Consider the following 16,634-nt stretch of genomic DNA (forward strand, 5'->3'; position numbering starts at 1 on the left):
GACTAACTTCAGAAGTCCCAAATCCCCTTCTTCCCCTTCCCATCACCCAGAGGCAGGGGCCTACCCCTGATAGGAGGAGTGGAGGGGCTTTTCCTTTGCACCCAACACTCCCACGCCCCCAGGGTGGGTGGCAGATGAGGTGGGAGACAGGGGACAGGGCAGGAACCGGGCAGCCTTGGTGACACAGGAGGAGCAGGATGGAGCTCCTTGTTCCTGGGAGATGTCCCTGTGTTCTGCCTTCCAACAGCGCTGGGGCAGATGAGAAGTTTCCCTGCACCTTCAGCAGGGGTCAGGGTCAATCAGTGCCCCCTTGTCATGGCCCATGGGTGCACCCAGAAGGGAAATGGGGGCTCCATGGAGAGACGCTGCCTTTGGGATGGCCCTTCAGGGTCATGGAAGGGATCCATGCGAGCAATGACCACCATGGGAACTCTCTAGCACATTATCCCTCCAAATCTAGCAGCATGTGATAGCATGAGGCTTCAAAAGCCTCCTCCCAAAGGTTTCCCAACCTCCTGTCCAAAACCATGCCTGGTGAGAGGGAAGGGGAGAGCTCAGCTCTTCCAGGTGCTGACAGCACGTCCTCTGCACTCCCCATCATGCTCCAGAGCTTCTTGGGGTGGGGAGAAGCAGGGATGAGGCTTCCAGAGGTAAAGGGGGAGCTCAGTGCTCCTCTGGGGAGCAAAGTGCCTTGAGGCATCCGTCCCCCCCAGATGGGGGCTCAGCTCTGCTCCCGACCTGCACAGGGGGTTCTGCAAGGACACCCCGCTCCCACCGCGCCTGCAGTGGCAGCCTCTACATCCCACCAGGTGGGAACCAATCCTCGGGATCTGGCTCCCAGGGCAGCTCCTCAGGCGGGGCTGAGGCTGGTGGTGCTGGCTCGGCTTGGCTCAGCCGCATCGGGCGCCGCCAGTGCCGCACCAAGGCCGGTGCCGGGGGACGGCGGGGACACGCTGGGAGGGAGGCACATGGGGCTGGCACGCTGCTGGCCCGGCTCTGGCTGCCAGGTAGCCATGGAAACCTCCCGGCGGGATGCTGCGCCGATAAATAGCCAAATTGAAGTGATTCTCCTCCAAGAGCTTTTTTTCCCCCTGTATTTATTTTTTTATATATAGAGTCTCAGGGATTTTTTTAGATTTACCTTTGCTTATTTTATTGTTTCCCTTTATTTTATTATTTTTCTTTATTGTGTCATTTGTTTTGGTTTGGGTTGGGTTTTGGGGGGGGGGTTTGGGTTTTTTTGTTTGTTTGTTTGTTCATTTGTTTGTTTTTGTTAATTTTTGTTCTGTTTTTTGTTGTTGTTGCTGCTGTTATTTTTTTTTTATTATTTTTTCCTTTGATTCAAGGCCTGGCTTCCACGAACACTCAAGACAGTGAGGTTTGCCATCTCCCTTGTCTTCAATAAGCCAAAGCTCATTGCAATTTCAGCGGCAGCCCACATGGAAGTGGGGTGACATCATTCAGGGCCACACGTGCATGGAGCTCCTGCTCACCTGGGTAGGTATTTAGGTGGGATAAATACACACGTGTGCACCTGAGCGTGTATGAGTGTGTTTGGAGGCATTGCAGATCCAGGCATGCCATACACACATCTGGAAAGCATACAGCATGCTCAAACACACATCTGGAGTCACAGCCCAAAATGGGCTCCTTGGGCATCTCCCAGCAGGTGGAACAAGGGCAAACAGAGATTTTGGAGTCCCGGTGAACCAGACTCATGGATGGGCAGAGCTGTGCCTGCTCCTCTGCAGCTGCATCCATGTCTGGGGCACCCGGGGACAGGGCTGGGTAGGGGATGGGTGCCCAGCCTGCAGGACCTGTGGCACATCCATGTAACTGCCTGGAGCACTGTGGTCACTAGCCACAGGGCTCCTGAAGGTTGATTCCATAGGGATTTCGCTGCCTTCACCTGCAGAACCTGCTGGGGTCTTGTCTGTAGCTCAGGGAGCTGCTCTGAGCCTTCACCTGGGGAAGAAGGCCCTAGGGAGGCTCCAGAGATGCTTCAGATCCCTTCTGTGACCCTTCTGCAGCCCACAGGGACACTGAATCACCCCCACCATCCCTGGAAAGCTCATCCCTGTTTCTCCCCACCCCTAGAAGTCTTGGAGCACAGAGGGGAGCAGGGCTGTCACCCAGGGGACACGCAACAGCCAGGATGCTGACAACTCAGCAATTCTATGTATCTGCCTGTCCCACATTGCACACATCTCCCTGGGGATCCTGGCTCCAGGGGATCCTAGCTGGGCTCTGTGCCCAGCCCTGGGCAGGGATACATCAGGAATATCTCTGGGCTGACAACCCAGAAGCATTGCTGCTGCGATGTTAATAAAGAGATTGAAAGCTCTGTTATTTTTAAATAAATGCAAATTAACATCTACTTAATGGAGAAAGACAAACCCAGATCCTCATCTGAGCCAGTGCTGTGACAGTGATGGATAAACAGTCATCAGCCAGAGCGTCCTTGTTCACATGCCAGACCCACATGCTCTGGGATGCAATGGCACCACTGGCCTCTGCTGGGAGGAAGGTTGGCAGCTGGCTCTGCTCACTGGTCCCTGTGCCCACTGGGAAGGTCCCCCTGGCAGGGAAAATCCCAGTGTGGCTCCCATCTCTGCCACCCATCCCACCCCATCTTGCTTTAGTCATGTCTCCTTGTCCAGCTCTGGCCATGCAAAGCCAAGGGCAAACATCCCTTCCTAAACACCTTCTCCATTCTCCCAAGACACCGAGCTCCCAACATCTACCACCTGCAATGTGGCATCGAGTCCCTGGCACTGCCAGCACCCCACTGGAGCTGGGAGAAGCAGATCCCCCATCCCATCGGACCCTCCTAGGCACAACCCACCTCTGCAGCCTTTCCTCCCCCCCACACCAGCCCAACATTTACCTGGCTATTTAAATTTCCTTCATTTTTCTTGTTAAAGTGAGAGGGCGACCGCCAGGGAGGAAGCTGGGAGTGGACAGAGCAGGGGGAGGGGAGAGAGCACTGTGAAGGATAAAAAGCTTCAGGCAAGCTGGGCCTTTCCTCTGCCCCTTCACTTTCTGCTTTTAAAACCCTCCCATGGGCTCTTCTCTCCCTTCCCCAGCATCCAGAGACCTTTTCCATCACTGGGCCAGGCTGAAGTGGAATGGAGCAAGGGAAGGAGAGTTCCTGTGTCAGTTTGGGGAGTGGTAGATTTCCTCAAATCCTTCCCCAGCCTGATCCCATTTTCTGGGTGGGTAAACAGATAGCTGAGGGGTGAGGTGAACCCCCTGAGAGCATCCTGAGTGTGTTGGCAGCCACATGCTCTGATAAAAAAAAGCATAGATGGAGAGAGAAAAGGCAGGAGGCAAGGAAAAGGGGGGAAAATGATGGGAAAAAGGCTGGAAAAAGCCAGTGACAGTTTAATGGGGCTGTTGATGAAATAATGACTAGTTTAAAGTCTGCTGGAGTGTGGCTGGTCTGCAATAATCCAGGACCTGATAATCTGCTGAGTTCATTACTGAGGGGGGAGGGGGAGTGCAGGGGCAGAAGCCATTCAGTGGGACACAGAGCTGCTGTGGGTGTGGGATGCAGAGCAGAGCCCCTGGGGACAATCAGTACTGGTGCCATGGGGTGACTGTGGCATTATGCCGGGCTGTCCAGCCACCTCCTGGCTCCTCCTCAGGGTACCCGAGATGAGGACGGTGAATGTGGGGTGTCCCCAGCACAAGACACAATAGCCAGGAATGGCAGCACTCAGGGCAGGCAGCACCTCAGGAACGGCAGCATTGTCCTTGGTGGCACCATGACCGTGACTCAAGTCTGGCATCCATCTAATCTACATGTCTGGCGCACAAGGTCACTGATGCCACCACACCAGCAGACCACGGGCAAGGACAGGGACAGTGCCAAGGGCTCCAGCACGCAGGAGAGGCTGTGGGTCTCAGCCAGGCCCCAGCCTGTGCTCGTGGAGAAGCCAGCAGACACCCTCACACGCCCAACCCCCCCAGTGTCAGTTTATTAAGTTGTTTGTAAATGTCTCTGCAATTAATCACTTGCCGATGCGCGGTGTCACATGGCACTGCCTCCGCAGCACTATGAATAGTGAGAGCTGGAGAGAGGCCTGATCCATGCTGCTCCTGGATGGATCCACCTCTCCACAGGGCAATGCTGCACCAGCTCAGTGCAGCACGGCTGCTGCACAGTGCCCTGGCCCCTCCTGGCTTGGCTGGGCTCGAGGACATCAGGGCAGGAGGTCCCCAGTTATCATCACTGCATCCTGGCTGCCCTCAGATGGGCTCTCAGGAGCTCACTGCCCATCTCTTCCCCCAGAAAACAGTATGAAGGTGAGGGGAACTCCAAACCTCATGCTTATGGGATCCAGGGGTTCCCAGCACCACGATTCTGCCCACTCCCAGTTTCCCTCAAGTGGGCCACCAGCAGCTCCCTATTGATCCCTTCCCCAAAAAATGTGGTTAGAGATGAAGGGAACCCCAAATTGGGATCCAGAAGGGCCCCCAGCATCCCCCTGCTGCCCCCACACTCTGCCCCTGGTCTGGTGAGGGGTGCAGGGAGGACAGAGCCAGCCTTGGCTGGAAGCTTGGCTGGTTGGGAGCTGCAGGGTTTGTTCAGCTCCTGGAGCAGGGCAAGATGAAGAGGATGGATGCCCTAGTGGTGAAAGACTGGGAAGGAGGGTAAGAGGGCATGGCCAGAGAGACAGGTAGGCTGCTGAAGGAGGGAGTGGATTCAGGGAATGGTGGTGGGGCAGGGGAGAGATAGAGGTGGGGATGGATGGATGGATGGATGGATGGATGGATGGATGGATGGATGGATGGATGGATGGATGGATGGATGGATGGATGAGTGAGTATTTAACAATGTTGAGCACTAATGGTATTTCTTGGCACATCCCTGGGGTTTGGTGCCAACCATCCACTCCCGGCCCACAGAGTGCTGGGCACTAGAAGCCCCATGGAGCAACCTGGCACAGCAGAATGGGAGAGGTCATGAAACCAGGGGTGGTGAAGGCTCTCCTGCCCTTCCCAACAGGTGAGGGTCCTCACCCTGCCCCAACAACAAGGGGCTTGAGCCACACACTGGTGTAACTGAGGCTTGTGGGGTGCTGTTTTCAGGGGGACATGGGGACACAGGTGCCCTCCCTGTGTCTCCCTCTTAGTGGCTCCCTTCTAGCAGCGCAGGTGACACTGCCAGCCTCGCTGCCACCACCCTGCAGCCTGGCAGTGCCTGCAGGTGATTGACAGCCCTCCTGCTCCCACGCATGACTCACCCACAGCCCCTGTGGTGGCTCAGCGTGAGGAGGGGGCGTGGGACACCCCCACCCAGGGCTGCCACAGACAACTCAGCAGGGAGTGATGCTCCAGCCCTGCAGTTACCCCTGCATCCCTCCATCCCTGGGGACCAGCACCCCTGCATCCCCACAGCTGTGGGGATTAGTATCCCCACATTCCTGGAAACCAGGGAAAGCAGAGTCCCAGCTACCTCCTGCCACTCAGGCTGAGCTCCAGTGATGCTCCCCACCATGATGGCTGTGAGATGAAGCTCAATGGGTTTCCATGGCAAGTTCCAAGGTCACAAGCACTGGCAGGCAGCAGCAGGCACACAGGATCAGCCATGAGCTACGGGGAGGAGTTCCTAAGGCTGCCATGATCCAAAGAGACAGCTCCCAACCTCTGGCTTCGAAATGCCCATTGTGCCTCACACTGCAAGGGCCAGGCCCTGAAACACACCTGCACACGTCTTTCTTGGTAGCTCCCACCTACTCCTGGTGATGTACAGTGGCAGTCCAGCACAGACACCAACTCTGGCACTGGCAAGGCTCAGCAGTCACAGCAGAGGACTGTTGGAGTGGGGTGCCACTGCTCTGTCCCCAAAAGGGCAGCTCACTGCCTTCCCCATGGCACCCATTCTCTGGCAACCACCCAGCAGGTGCATCCAGGACTGTCCCTCTGCACTTCCAGCTCTTGGTGTCCCCCCCTGCCCCGTGTGGCTGGCAGAGACCTGAACACTCCCACTTTGTTTCTTAAGACCTTTAATATTGTCAAGAGGTGGCAGTGGGACGCAGGGGCTGCTCCTGCCATCTCCATCGTGATGGATAGAGGACAGAGCCCAGGGGCACCCCTTCCCAGTGTTGGGTGAATACTGAGGCTCTTGTCATCCTGCCCTACCCAGCACAGAGGGGACCCTTCCCCAGGAGTGATGGGAGTAGGATGATGGCAGTGCCTGGGGCCAGGCATGCATCCCATGAGAAGGGCCAGTGCAGCATCCCACAGGAAGGGCAGCTCCCACCAGCCTTATCATTTCAGAGGAGAAAGACTTAAAAATAGGGGATGGAAGACGAAACATAAATGCCCTCGACTGCAGCTCCCAGCCAGGCTCTGCTTCTCCTCCCGGAGCTGGGAAAAGAAGCGGTGGCCAAAGGCAGCTGGGGCACAGAGTCAGGGCTGACATCCTGTGGGCTGTCTGGCAATGTCTCCCAAGCCCAGCTCTGCTGGGGTAGGGGGTGGCCTCGCTGCCATCTGCCCTCCTGGCTGCCTGTGGTCCCCACAGTGGAAGGTGAGAAGGCCCAGTGGAGGCTCTGGAGGCAACAGGACCCTGGCACGTGTCCGAGTATGGGGCTGGCACGAGACCTCGAGGGTGGCCCCACTTGGAGATGAACCTGTGGCACAAGTGGAGAGCAAAGTGTCGGTGAGGGGACAGAGCAGGCACTTCCAACCCCTTTTCACCTTTGGGGACACGTGCCATGTCCCCAAGGCAGGATGGCAATAGGACAGACAGAGCTCTTGACTCCCACTGTCATCAGATCAGGACAGGGCAAGCAGGCAGGGGGAAACTCACTGGCATGTCAGTTTTCCAGCTCAGACGTTCCGCAGAAGCTGGGGACAAAGGGCAGACAGATCACCTTTCATCCTCAGCCTCCTCCTCCTCCGTGTCTGCGCATCACTGGCAGCATGGCACCCAGGGGGACACAGGGAAAATGCCCAGCAAGAGAAACTGTGGTCGCCCCAGGGTCACTGCAGTCCCAGAACCTCCTCCCATGCTGGCCCCGTGGTGGGGGACACTCACCCACTGTCCCCTGGGAGCCCTGGTGTGCTGGTCCCCTGCACCAGACCACCCCACCACAAGCACACTGTGAAGCACAGCCCACAGCAAAGCCCCTGGAGCCTTCCCCACTGCCCTCTGTTATAAACCTAAGCCTGTGCAGGAGTTCCAGGGCAGCAAAGATGCTGCTCTCTGCCCTTGGGGCATCCCTGAGCACTCACTGGGTGATGCCCAACTGATGCTGGTGGGGGATTTCCCTGGCACAGCCCTGTCCCCTGGTTTATAACAGCAACGAGGGCCCAAGCCATGGGCTTGGAGGCAGTGGGATCATTTCTGTCCCACCACCAGCCTCGTGGCTGGGCAAGAGTCCAGCACCCGCATGGTTGAGGGACACTCGATGGGTGACAGTCCCCAGGCAGGACAGCTGTTGCAGACAGACAAGACAGCAGGATGGGGAGGTGATCTGTGACCAGGACAGAAAACCCAACCCTGTTAGAGGAAAAATCAGGAGCATGGCAGCATCCCTTCTTTTTGCATCACATGATTTGGGACCCCCTGGACCCAGGAGACTCCAGCAGTCCCCAAAGGATCAGCTTGCCCCCCCAGCTCCATCACTGGAGATGATGCAGTACATAAGGAATGGGAGCAGGAGTGGGAGCCAGGATATCCCCCACCCAGGTTAGAAGACCAGGACCCACCCATCATGTGATGCAGGGGGGATGCAGCCCTGCGTGGAGGAGCATCCAGTGCCCCCAGATCACTCACAGTTAGAGGGTCAGTAGCAAAAGCAGCCACACTGTTCCTCATCTCGCTCTCATTGCCCCGCAGCGGGATGAGGGAGATGTTACCCAACCTGGCATCCTGCTGCGGCCGCGCCACCCGCGCCCTGGGACGCTCCGAGGGCCACAGGGCACCCCCGTTCTGCAGGCAGAGGGGACAGTCAGGGACACCAGGCACTCACCCGCCCCAGGAGCTCTCTTCTGCCCTGGGGCGCTGGTGTTTAGGGATGCTTGGATACCCCAAAGGGTTTCTGCTGTCCCCCACGGGGTGCCCCGCTGTTACAGGGAGGGATCATCCAGCCCACTCCCTACCTGCACCTGAAGGAAGGTGGCAAACCACTCCCGCAGGTCGGCCTGGGTGTCACAGCACAGGTACCTGTGGAAACAGTGTCAGCAGCCAAAGGCAAGTAGGGTGTCCCCTCTGCCCACTCCAGGGACACCTGCCTGCTCCAGAGAGCTCAGCTGCTGCTCTGCATGAGACCCCAGGGGACTGAAGGGGACAGCTGCAGGGGTTCCTCAGGGGGAACCTGTATGGGGCCAGGAGTGCTCAGCCAGGCTGTCTCCATACATCTAGTGTCCCTGCCAAGGTCAGGAGGGTGCCACTGGATGATTCTCAAGGTCATTTCCCATCCAAATCGTTTCATGATTTCTATGATTCCCCATCTACCCCTGCTATGGCAAAGGCTTCAGAGAGCTGCCATGTGTCTGTCTGTCCCAGGGAGAACTTTAGTATGCCATGTCACCTTCCCTCACCATTGCTGCTTCTCATGCTTCTCGTTTTCGTAGAATACTGTAAAACCCCAGCTGGAAGAGAGGAGTGAAAACATGAATCCCAACATCCCACACAGCTGTCCTCTGCTGGCCAAGTACCCCAGCAAACCCCTCTCATCCCTTCCAACCCCATCTCTGCAAACCCCCCACTGTCCCTGCAACTGCCCACTCCAGCCCCACAAACCCTCCCCCAGTTCTGCAAATCCCCTCAGTCGCACAAACACACCCCGGGACAGGGCCAGGAACAGGGCTCGGGACAAAGACAGGGCAGGGACAGCGCCGAATACAGGGCTGGGGACAGTGCTGGGGACAGCTCAGTCCCTGCTGGTTGGACCGGGCTGCAGAAGCGAGCTACAGGGCTGCTCTGACACCTGGTGGCAGGAGGCCTGGCCAGCAGGGGACGGGTCCACTAGTCAAAACTGTCCCTGTCCTTTTCCCTGTCCCCATCTCCACCGCTATCCTCATCCTTCGGCACCACAGGCCACCCCTTTGCTGCTCACCACGTCGGGGGTCGGAGCTTCTTTTTAACGCCCAGGTAGACCTTCAGGTTTCGGACAGGCCACTCCTTCTCTGGCTTGTGACTCTGGGGGAACAGGGCACCAACACTGGGTTGGTGGCTGCCAGACCTATCCCCGCCCAGCACAGTCCCCACCGTTGCTGGGATAGGGTTCACCCCCAGCAGGGAGGAAAAGCTGTAGTGATGCGGTGACAGGGAGGAGGGTGAAGCCCAGCATGGAGCAGAGCATGTGTCTGTCACCCATGGCAAGGGCCACAGGTAGCAGGAAAGGGACACAGGTGGCCTGTCCCCCCTAGGCAGTGCCAGTTGCCTTCTGAGCTGGGACCAGCACTTGCACATTGTGACAGGGTCTCAATGAGAGTCTGGCAATAGACACTTCCCATGGGATCCCACCTCATACCCCTCCTCAGCATCATGGCCACAGCCACGGCAGTGGTGGATCTGGATCCACTCTGCCCAGAGCACATTCCTAAGTGTCCCACTGCCATTGTGGCACAGCATGAGGATCCTTCCAGGGCTTGCTGTGCCTTGCCATGATGCAGAAGCAGGTGCCACACTGGGGACCCTCCATCCACGTTCACATGCAAGCAGTGTTTGACTTACAAGAGCCCGATCCAATGCCTGCGGGATGGGGAAGCTCAGCCCATCCCTCTCCTCTCTGGTCCCTTCCCCAGACCCAGCTCTGGCTGCCTGGAGTGAAGGACAGCGGGACCCACAAGCCAGAAGGGCCAAATGGGGAGAGCTGGTAGCACCAGGGACAGTTCCAGTGATTGGCACATGTGTGCTGCAGGATTGGATTTGGGACTGACCCTGGATCAGATCTGAGGTCAACCCTGGGCAGACTTGTAAGGGCAGAGGGCATGGGAGCCCCTGCAGCCCAGCTGAGCCCCCCATTCCCCTCCCTACTCACGCTCTCCAAGGGGGGGCTCCGCTGCCTCAGGCTCTGTTCAACAGAGGAAAAGGGTTAACAGAGGTGGGGGACCCCTCCCTGCAGCCCTCCTGTGCCCACGGGCAGGGCATAGGGATGGAGTGCTAATGGAGTGTCACATCAGGGCAACCAGGAACTGGGGGCACAGAGGGGCTGTCACTGCACAGCCAGTGTGCCAGCATGTCCCCCCTCAGCCCTGGCACTGACCAGGAGCTCTGGGATCTGCTCCAGGTCTGGGTGACAGCACTCCAGGGGCCAGTTCTGGCACTGCCCACACTGCCCATGGCTGCCTGAGCTGCCTGTGCCATGGCAACCACACTGCTGCCTGCACTGCCTGAGCAATGTCAGCCCACAGGAGTCCTGTGTCCTCAGGGAATCCCCAGAAAGTCACAGTGCGGCAGGGCAGGGCAGGGAAGGGCAGGGAAAGGCAAGGGGAAGGGGAAGGGGAAGAAAGGAGAAGGAGAAGGAGAAGGAGAAGGAGAAGGAGAAGGAGAAGGAGAAGGAGAAGGAGAAGGAGAAGGAGAAGGAGAAGGAGAAGGAGAAGGAGAAGGAGAAGGAGAAGGAGAAGGAGAAGGAGAAGGAGAAGGAGAAGGAGAAGGAGAAGGAGAAGGAGAAGGAGAAGGAGAAGGAGAAGGAGAAGGAGAAGGAGAAGGAGAAGGAGAAGGAGAAGGAGAAGGAGAAGGAGGCAGGGCTCACCCGCACTTCTTTGTAGAGGCGCAGCCAGGAGCGGTTGAGGATGAAGTAGCGATCATGGAAGCCAGTGCTCAGCCCAAGCCCCAGCAGGTTCCTCTCCTCCCGGAATTTCATCATGCCATGCTTGCAGTCACCCACTCTGCTGGCTGGAGGCACATGCCTGAGCGGCTCCAGCCCTCCAGAGGGAACAGGCTCCCCAAGGAGGGCACAGCCAGACCCTCACCCCCTGTAACAGCAGCCCTCCAGCTGCTGCAGAGTCCTGGCATTGCCCCTCAACTCCCAGGCCAGGCAGGGCAGGCAGGAGCAGCTTCCCTACTGCTCTGGGCACAGCATTTGGCCATGACACCGTATCAGGGGACTCCAAGTCACATGCTAACTGAGCTGGTGCCTACTTAGATCTCATACCATCCTCTTCCCCATTCCCAACACCTTCTCCATCCCCTCCTCTCCACTCTGCATCCCCATCAGTGTTCAATCCTCATCCCATCCCATCCCTTACCATCCCAGACCATGGCCCCTGCCTCTCACCAAGGTAGATGAGCATGTGCTCCATGGACATCTGCTTCTTCACCACCAGGTAACTCTCTGTGCCCAGGCAGTGCAGGATGGGCAGAACTTTCTCCGAGTAATGCAAGGGCCGCTCTGTAAGTCAGGGGACAGTCAGGTCTCAGGAAGTGCACCCAGGGCCAGCTCCCACCCAGAAAGTGTCACACTTCTGCCCTGAGGGTCTGACATGGTCTTGACACTCAACTATGTCCCCAAGTGCCACACCTACAGGACTTGTCAATTTCTCCAGGGAGATTCCACCACTGCCCTGGGTAGCCTGTGGCAGGGCTGGACAACTCTTTAGTTGAAGGAATTTTCTCAAATATCCAGCCTAAACCTCCCCTGGCATAACTTGAGGCCATTTCCTCTTGCCACTTGTTACCTAGAAAAGATTGACCCCCACCCACTGGCAGCAGGACCTCAAGGCACCAGCAGACAGGACCAGGCTCTCATCCTGTTTCTGCTGATCTCTCCCTTGCTGCTGCCTATGGCCAACAGAGGGCTGCTCACTTTGGTGGCCAGAGAACTTGGACACCTCCCCCCATCAAAGCTTCAAAGGCACTTGAACTCCTAAGGATACAGACAGACGCCCTGGTCCAAATTTCAGCCCATCTGCAGTACTCGGCCATGTGCAAGCTGGATGAGGTAAGCAACTGTCCTCCCCTGGGCACCTGGAGCCCATCCCAGACTGCTCCATGGTGCAATCACAAGGGGACACTTTGCATACCCGTCCCCATATCCATTCCCATCTCCATCTGCATCTCTATCCCCATACCTATCCTTACTCCATCTGCACCACCATGTCCATCATCTTTTTCATCCTCATCCCCACTGCATCCCCATCTCCACCTCTAACATCATCCCCGGCTCCATCTCCATCTCTCTACTCCTCATCACCACTCTCATGCCCCTGCACCAACCTGCCTCTTCCCTCTCATTCACTTCAAAGCAGCTCCAGTAGTCCTTCTCCTTCATGACAATTTTCCGCCGGTCCAGGATCTCAAAGGTGAGCTCCTCAGCCGTCATTGTGGCTGGGATCTGAGAGGGAGGGGGCAAGCCTCCATCAGTCAGTGCCCAGGGCCTTCCATCCCCACACCACAGACACCCAGCTCAGATTGAGTCTCCATCCCTCCACAGAGGCTTGGGCATACAACAATGGGACCCCTGTCCCCTCTGCATCCTCTGCCCAACCACTCACCTTGACATGCTGCTCTGTCTCTGTCTTCTTCTCCTCCAGGTAGACAGTACAGATGAAGTCCCCAGCTTGCTGGAGAGCAACAGTAAAGAGTTTCAACATGCAGCTGTGTGGGTGAAATCCCCCCACCAGTGTGGACATCTCTTGCCCAGGGCATGTCCAAGAGATACTACAGTAGACACTGAGGGCTCCAGGAGAAGATGTCCCCATGTCCAGGACCCACCTGTGTTCCGCTGGACGATGCCTCCCGCATCTTCATGATGGCTGTGATTTCATCCTGCTGCTTCTTCATCTCTTGGTCATTGACCTGCCAGGGAAGAGAAGCCATCATGGCTGACCAGACCATTCTGGCTCCAGGCTTCTGCTTTCCAAGGTTTGAAAAGACATAGTCCTCTCTCCCCTTGTCTCCAAAGCAAGATGTCTACAGACAGAACAGACCTGACTTCCTTCCAGCTCTCCATTCCCTGTGAATGCCCACACATTGGGACCCAGGGGTGAACATACGTTAAAGATCTCCACGTAGTGACTGATGAGGTCCTCCACCACACGTCCTGCCTTGTAGTCCTTCCCGTCCGTCTGGAAGAGTGTGGGCCCAAAGACAATGGCCAGGTTGTGTGTGTTCATCTGGTTCTCCCCAGAGAAGCACTGGACCCTGTGGGAAACTCTGTCAAGATTCCTGCCCCAGAGCCCTCCCTGGACCCCACCCTTCAACCCCCATGGAGGACACGATGCATGGCATCAGGTATAGCTTGGCCCCAAACTCCTCTCCTTTCCTTGCTGGGGACATGAGCGAAAGGATAAGGGCTCTCCCACACCCCAGAGCCACCAAGGACCCCACAGTGGAGAGGCTGATGCCCAGGGGGTTGATGCCATACCGGAAGAGGTGATTGATGAGCGCCTTCAGAGTGGCCCGGTTCACCGGAGGGAGGGCAGCCAAGAGCTGCCGGTACTCGCCAACCTTTGCCCCCTCATCCTCCAGTGCTGCCAGAGGGAGAGAATGAACACGGAGGAGCACAAAGTGGAGATTAGGGCTCAGGGACACACTATCCCCTCTACACACTTCACTTTCCCTCTCCTGTCCCATCTTGAGGATGGAGCATCCCAAATCCACGAGGTCAGAGAACATCCCAGGTCTGCAGAGCCAGAGCATGCCGGAGCTGAAGCATCCCAGAATTATGGGACCAGAGTAACCCAGCATCATGGGGCTGGAGCATCCCAGCATCATGGAGCCAAAGCACTCCAGTTCCATGTGGCCAGACTGTCCCAGCTCCATGGGGCTGGAGCACCCTAGCTGAATGGGGAAGGAGCATCTCAGCTCCATGGGGCTGGAACATGCCAGTTCCAAGGTGCCGGAGCATCCTAGGCCTGGAGAATGCCAGGTCCATGGGGTGATAGCACACCTGCTTTATGGGGCTGAATCATCCCAGACCTGTGAGGCCATGGGACTACAGCATTCCAGCTCTGCAGGGCTAGATCACCCCAGATTCATGGGAACAGAGCACCTCAGCATACTGGGACTGGAGCATCCCCGCATCATGGGGCCAGAGCATCCCAGTTCCACAGAGCTGGAGCATCAAAAGGCTGGAGCATCCCGGCTCTCTGAAACCAGAGCATCCCAGCTCCATGGCACCACAGCTTGTGTCTAATTTTCTGCTGAGTGCATCTATCCCAAGTGTCCAGTGAGCAGATCCAGAAGGGAAGGGGGATCTGGCTGTCTCCCCTGGCTCAGCCCCACCCTTGCCAGAGCATGAGTCTGTACAGGGGCAGCATGAACACACTCCACTCCCCACCCACCACCTGAGACCCCAGCACAGGGTAACATGTGGAGCCCAGACATGTTCCTCCAACCCATGAAGGGGACAAATTGGCTGCACAGATCTGGCTGGCCCACACCCCTCCTCTGCCACCCCCAAGCAGCCCCCAGGGCTCACCTGTTGCCCACAGCCAGTTTGGGGCCCACCGCCGAGTGAAGAGCCCATCCCCAAGGTCACGGAAGAAGCGTTTGAGGGTGTTGGCAACATCATCCACATGGTGCTCGCCCTCTTTCAGGCGGACACAGCGTGCATCCCGCTGCAGCACTTCTAGCAGGCTGGTGGTCTTGGAGTTCTGTCCGCTCTTGCGGTAGATTCCCTCAGATGTCAGCCCTGTGATGGAGCCAGAGGGAATGAGACCCCTCTGCAGGAGACAGACCCCACTCCCAGCCCACCATCAAACACTGCCAGGTGTTACAGAGTACCCCACCCTGCAGGTGCTCCTGTGACTGGAGACAAAGCCCTGCTAGAGATGGAGCCCTCCCACAGAGCTGGATATTCAGGGAGAGAGGGAATCACGTATCACAAGCATGTAGGGTTCTCAGCCTGCCACACCACAGCAGTGGGGTGACCTGACTGCCACGCTCTGGTCCCTGCCAGCATGCCAGGACTTGATCCATACCGCACTGAGTGATGTAGTCGATGCAGCGGTCCACCAGCAGTGGGACGTCCGACTCCGTCAGCTGCTGCTCCGACAAGGTGTCTCCCGAGCTGCTCGCAGCCTTCTGGATGGCATGGACCCAGCCCAGGAAATCTAGCTTCCGCTCCCCTTGGATGTACAGCGTCCTGCCAGCACGCCTAGGCTCAGCAGGGGGCTCCCCCCACACCCCACTGCATGTCTGCAACCCCCAGGAAGGCTGGCCCTGGGGGCCTGCAGGTGAGCCCAACTCAGTTTTGGGGGTCTATAGTCATGCCAGGGAGGGTAAAGACACGCCAGAACAAGGAGGGGTATTTGGCTGGGAGGGTGGGGCTTTTCCCCCACCTTCTTACCTCCGCCTCTCCACCAACACCAGAACCTCGTGGTCCCCCTGGATGGCTGGAAAGGAAGGCAGGAAGCCCATCACCTATGGGAACATGGGGTGCCACAGCTCCCCTTGACCCACATGCTGTGGGAGGCTCTGCCAACAGGTCCAGCTCCAGTCCAAATGGGACAAGCAGAGACGGGGAAGAGGATGGAGAGGGGGAAGAGGATGGAGAGGAAAAAGAGCAGCTGCATTCCCTCCCTTTCAAGGGACCCTGAGCTCCACAGGAGTGATATCCACCAGCCTCCTACCAAAAGCTAGGTGTATCCTAGAGCAGGATTTGCAGCACACACCCTGCCCCCAGCCAGGGGGTCCTGCCAGCAGGGCTGGGGTACTCACAGAGCTCCTGCAGCTTGCGCAGCTGGAGAGGCTCCTGCCGACGGCCATCCTCTGAGCAGACATGGAGAGTGGAGCCAACCAGGGCAAACCAGCCCTCCTGGGCACGCTCCAGGGTGAGACCCCCTTTGTAATGCAGACGGCCAAGCCGCTCAAAGTCTAGTGCTAGCAGCTCCTCGGCACAGGGGTGGACAAAGGACTGAGCCAGGGAGGAGAGGAATCCATCAGCATCACTGTGTCCAGCTGCCACCAGCACCCAGGGCCACCCCAGTCCCCTGCATCCCACCTTGGCAATAGACTTGAGCCACTCTCGAGCAGAGGCAGGGCTCTCCAGCCCAAAGAGGTAGAGTCGATCTGCCTCCGTGTACACCTCAAACGTGCTCTCGATCCTTCAGGAGGGAGGAAAAGGGGAGCCACAGGAGTGGGATAGAGCTGGGTGGGCGATAAGGGTGTTCCAGGGGTGGGAGCATTCTGCTGCATGGCTGCTGATGGCTCTGACAATGGCTGATCTAATGTGGGATCCCCCCACCATGGCCCCGGGCACTCCAGCATCCCCATGATGCCAGACACATTCCAACAGAAGACATAGGGACTGCACAGAGGCCACAAAATGGTTACAAAGGAGTTGGACTGGGGTTCCAAAGGGATGACAAAGCAGCTGCAAAGAGGCTGCAAAGGTGTTACATAAGTACTGGAAAGATGCTCCAAAGGGGCTGCAAACTATTTACACAGAATCATTGCAAAGCCATAGATTCAGGGGCCATTGGTGGGGCTGGGGACTACAGTCCCCTGGTGACACCCCTCATGGGGGCCACTGCAGCCGTGCCAGGCCATGCAGGAACAGAGGGGCTGTTGGGGTGCTCCAGGGAATGCAGCCTTACCCATGGGCATGGAGTGGGTTGTTCACCAGGCAGACAATCTCCTCCACCCTGATCTCGCCATTGGGTACAGTGTTACGGTCGTTCTCATAGTAGCTGAGCATGCCATCCTGCAGCGTGAGCCACCGCCTGCTGAA

The 16,634-nt window shown here is 57.6% G+C and overlaps 1 protein-coding gene across 1 annotated transcript in view; it reads right to left on the reverse strand.

The window, feature by feature from the left end:
- Positions 1 to 5,994: 5,994 nt before the first annotated feature.
- ARAP1 (ArfGAP with RhoGAP domain, ankyrin repeat and PH domain 1) overlaps positions 5,995 to 16,634 on the reverse strand; it is a 35,619-nt gene continuing 24,979 nt past the window's right edge. The window contains 20 exon segments of the mRNA XM_031064232.1: positions 5,995 to 6,638; positions 6,818 to 6,855; positions 7,787 to 7,942; positions 8,113 to 8,176; positions 8,554 to 8,604; positions 9,072 to 9,154; positions 9,999 to 10,031; positions 10,713 to 10,855; positions 11,238 to 11,351; positions 12,176 to 12,293; positions 12,454 to 12,522; positions 12,674 to 12,757; positions 12,955 to 13,102; positions 13,326 to 13,431; positions 14,382 to 14,594; positions 14,884 to 15,047; positions 15,252 to 15,297; positions 15,623 to 15,818; positions 15,906 to 16,008; positions 16,501 to 16,634. The exon segment at positions 16,501 to 16,634 is cut by the window's right edge and continues 3 nt beyond it. Of these exon segments, the coding sequence (XP_030920092.1) occupies positions 6,838 to 6,855; positions 7,787 to 7,942; positions 8,113 to 8,176; positions 8,554 to 8,604; positions 9,072 to 9,154; positions 9,999 to 10,031; positions 10,713 to 10,855; positions 11,238 to 11,351; positions 12,176 to 12,293; positions 12,454 to 12,522; positions 12,674 to 12,757; positions 12,955 to 13,102; positions 13,326 to 13,431; positions 14,382 to 14,594; positions 14,884 to 15,047; positions 15,252 to 15,297; positions 15,623 to 15,818; positions 15,906 to 16,008; positions 16,501 to 16,634 (2,043 nt within the window). The 3' untranslated portion in view covers positions 5,995 to 6,638; positions 6,818 to 6,837.

The sequence above is a fragment of the Geospiza fortis genome, unplaced genomic scaffold (assembly GCF_000277835.1).
Source record: "Geospiza fortis unplaced genomic scaffold, GeoFor_1.0 scaffold283, whole genome shotgun sequence".
Classification (NCBI taxonomy): domain Eukaryota; kingdom Metazoa; phylum Chordata; class Aves; order Passeriformes; family Thraupidae; genus Geospiza; species Geospiza fortis.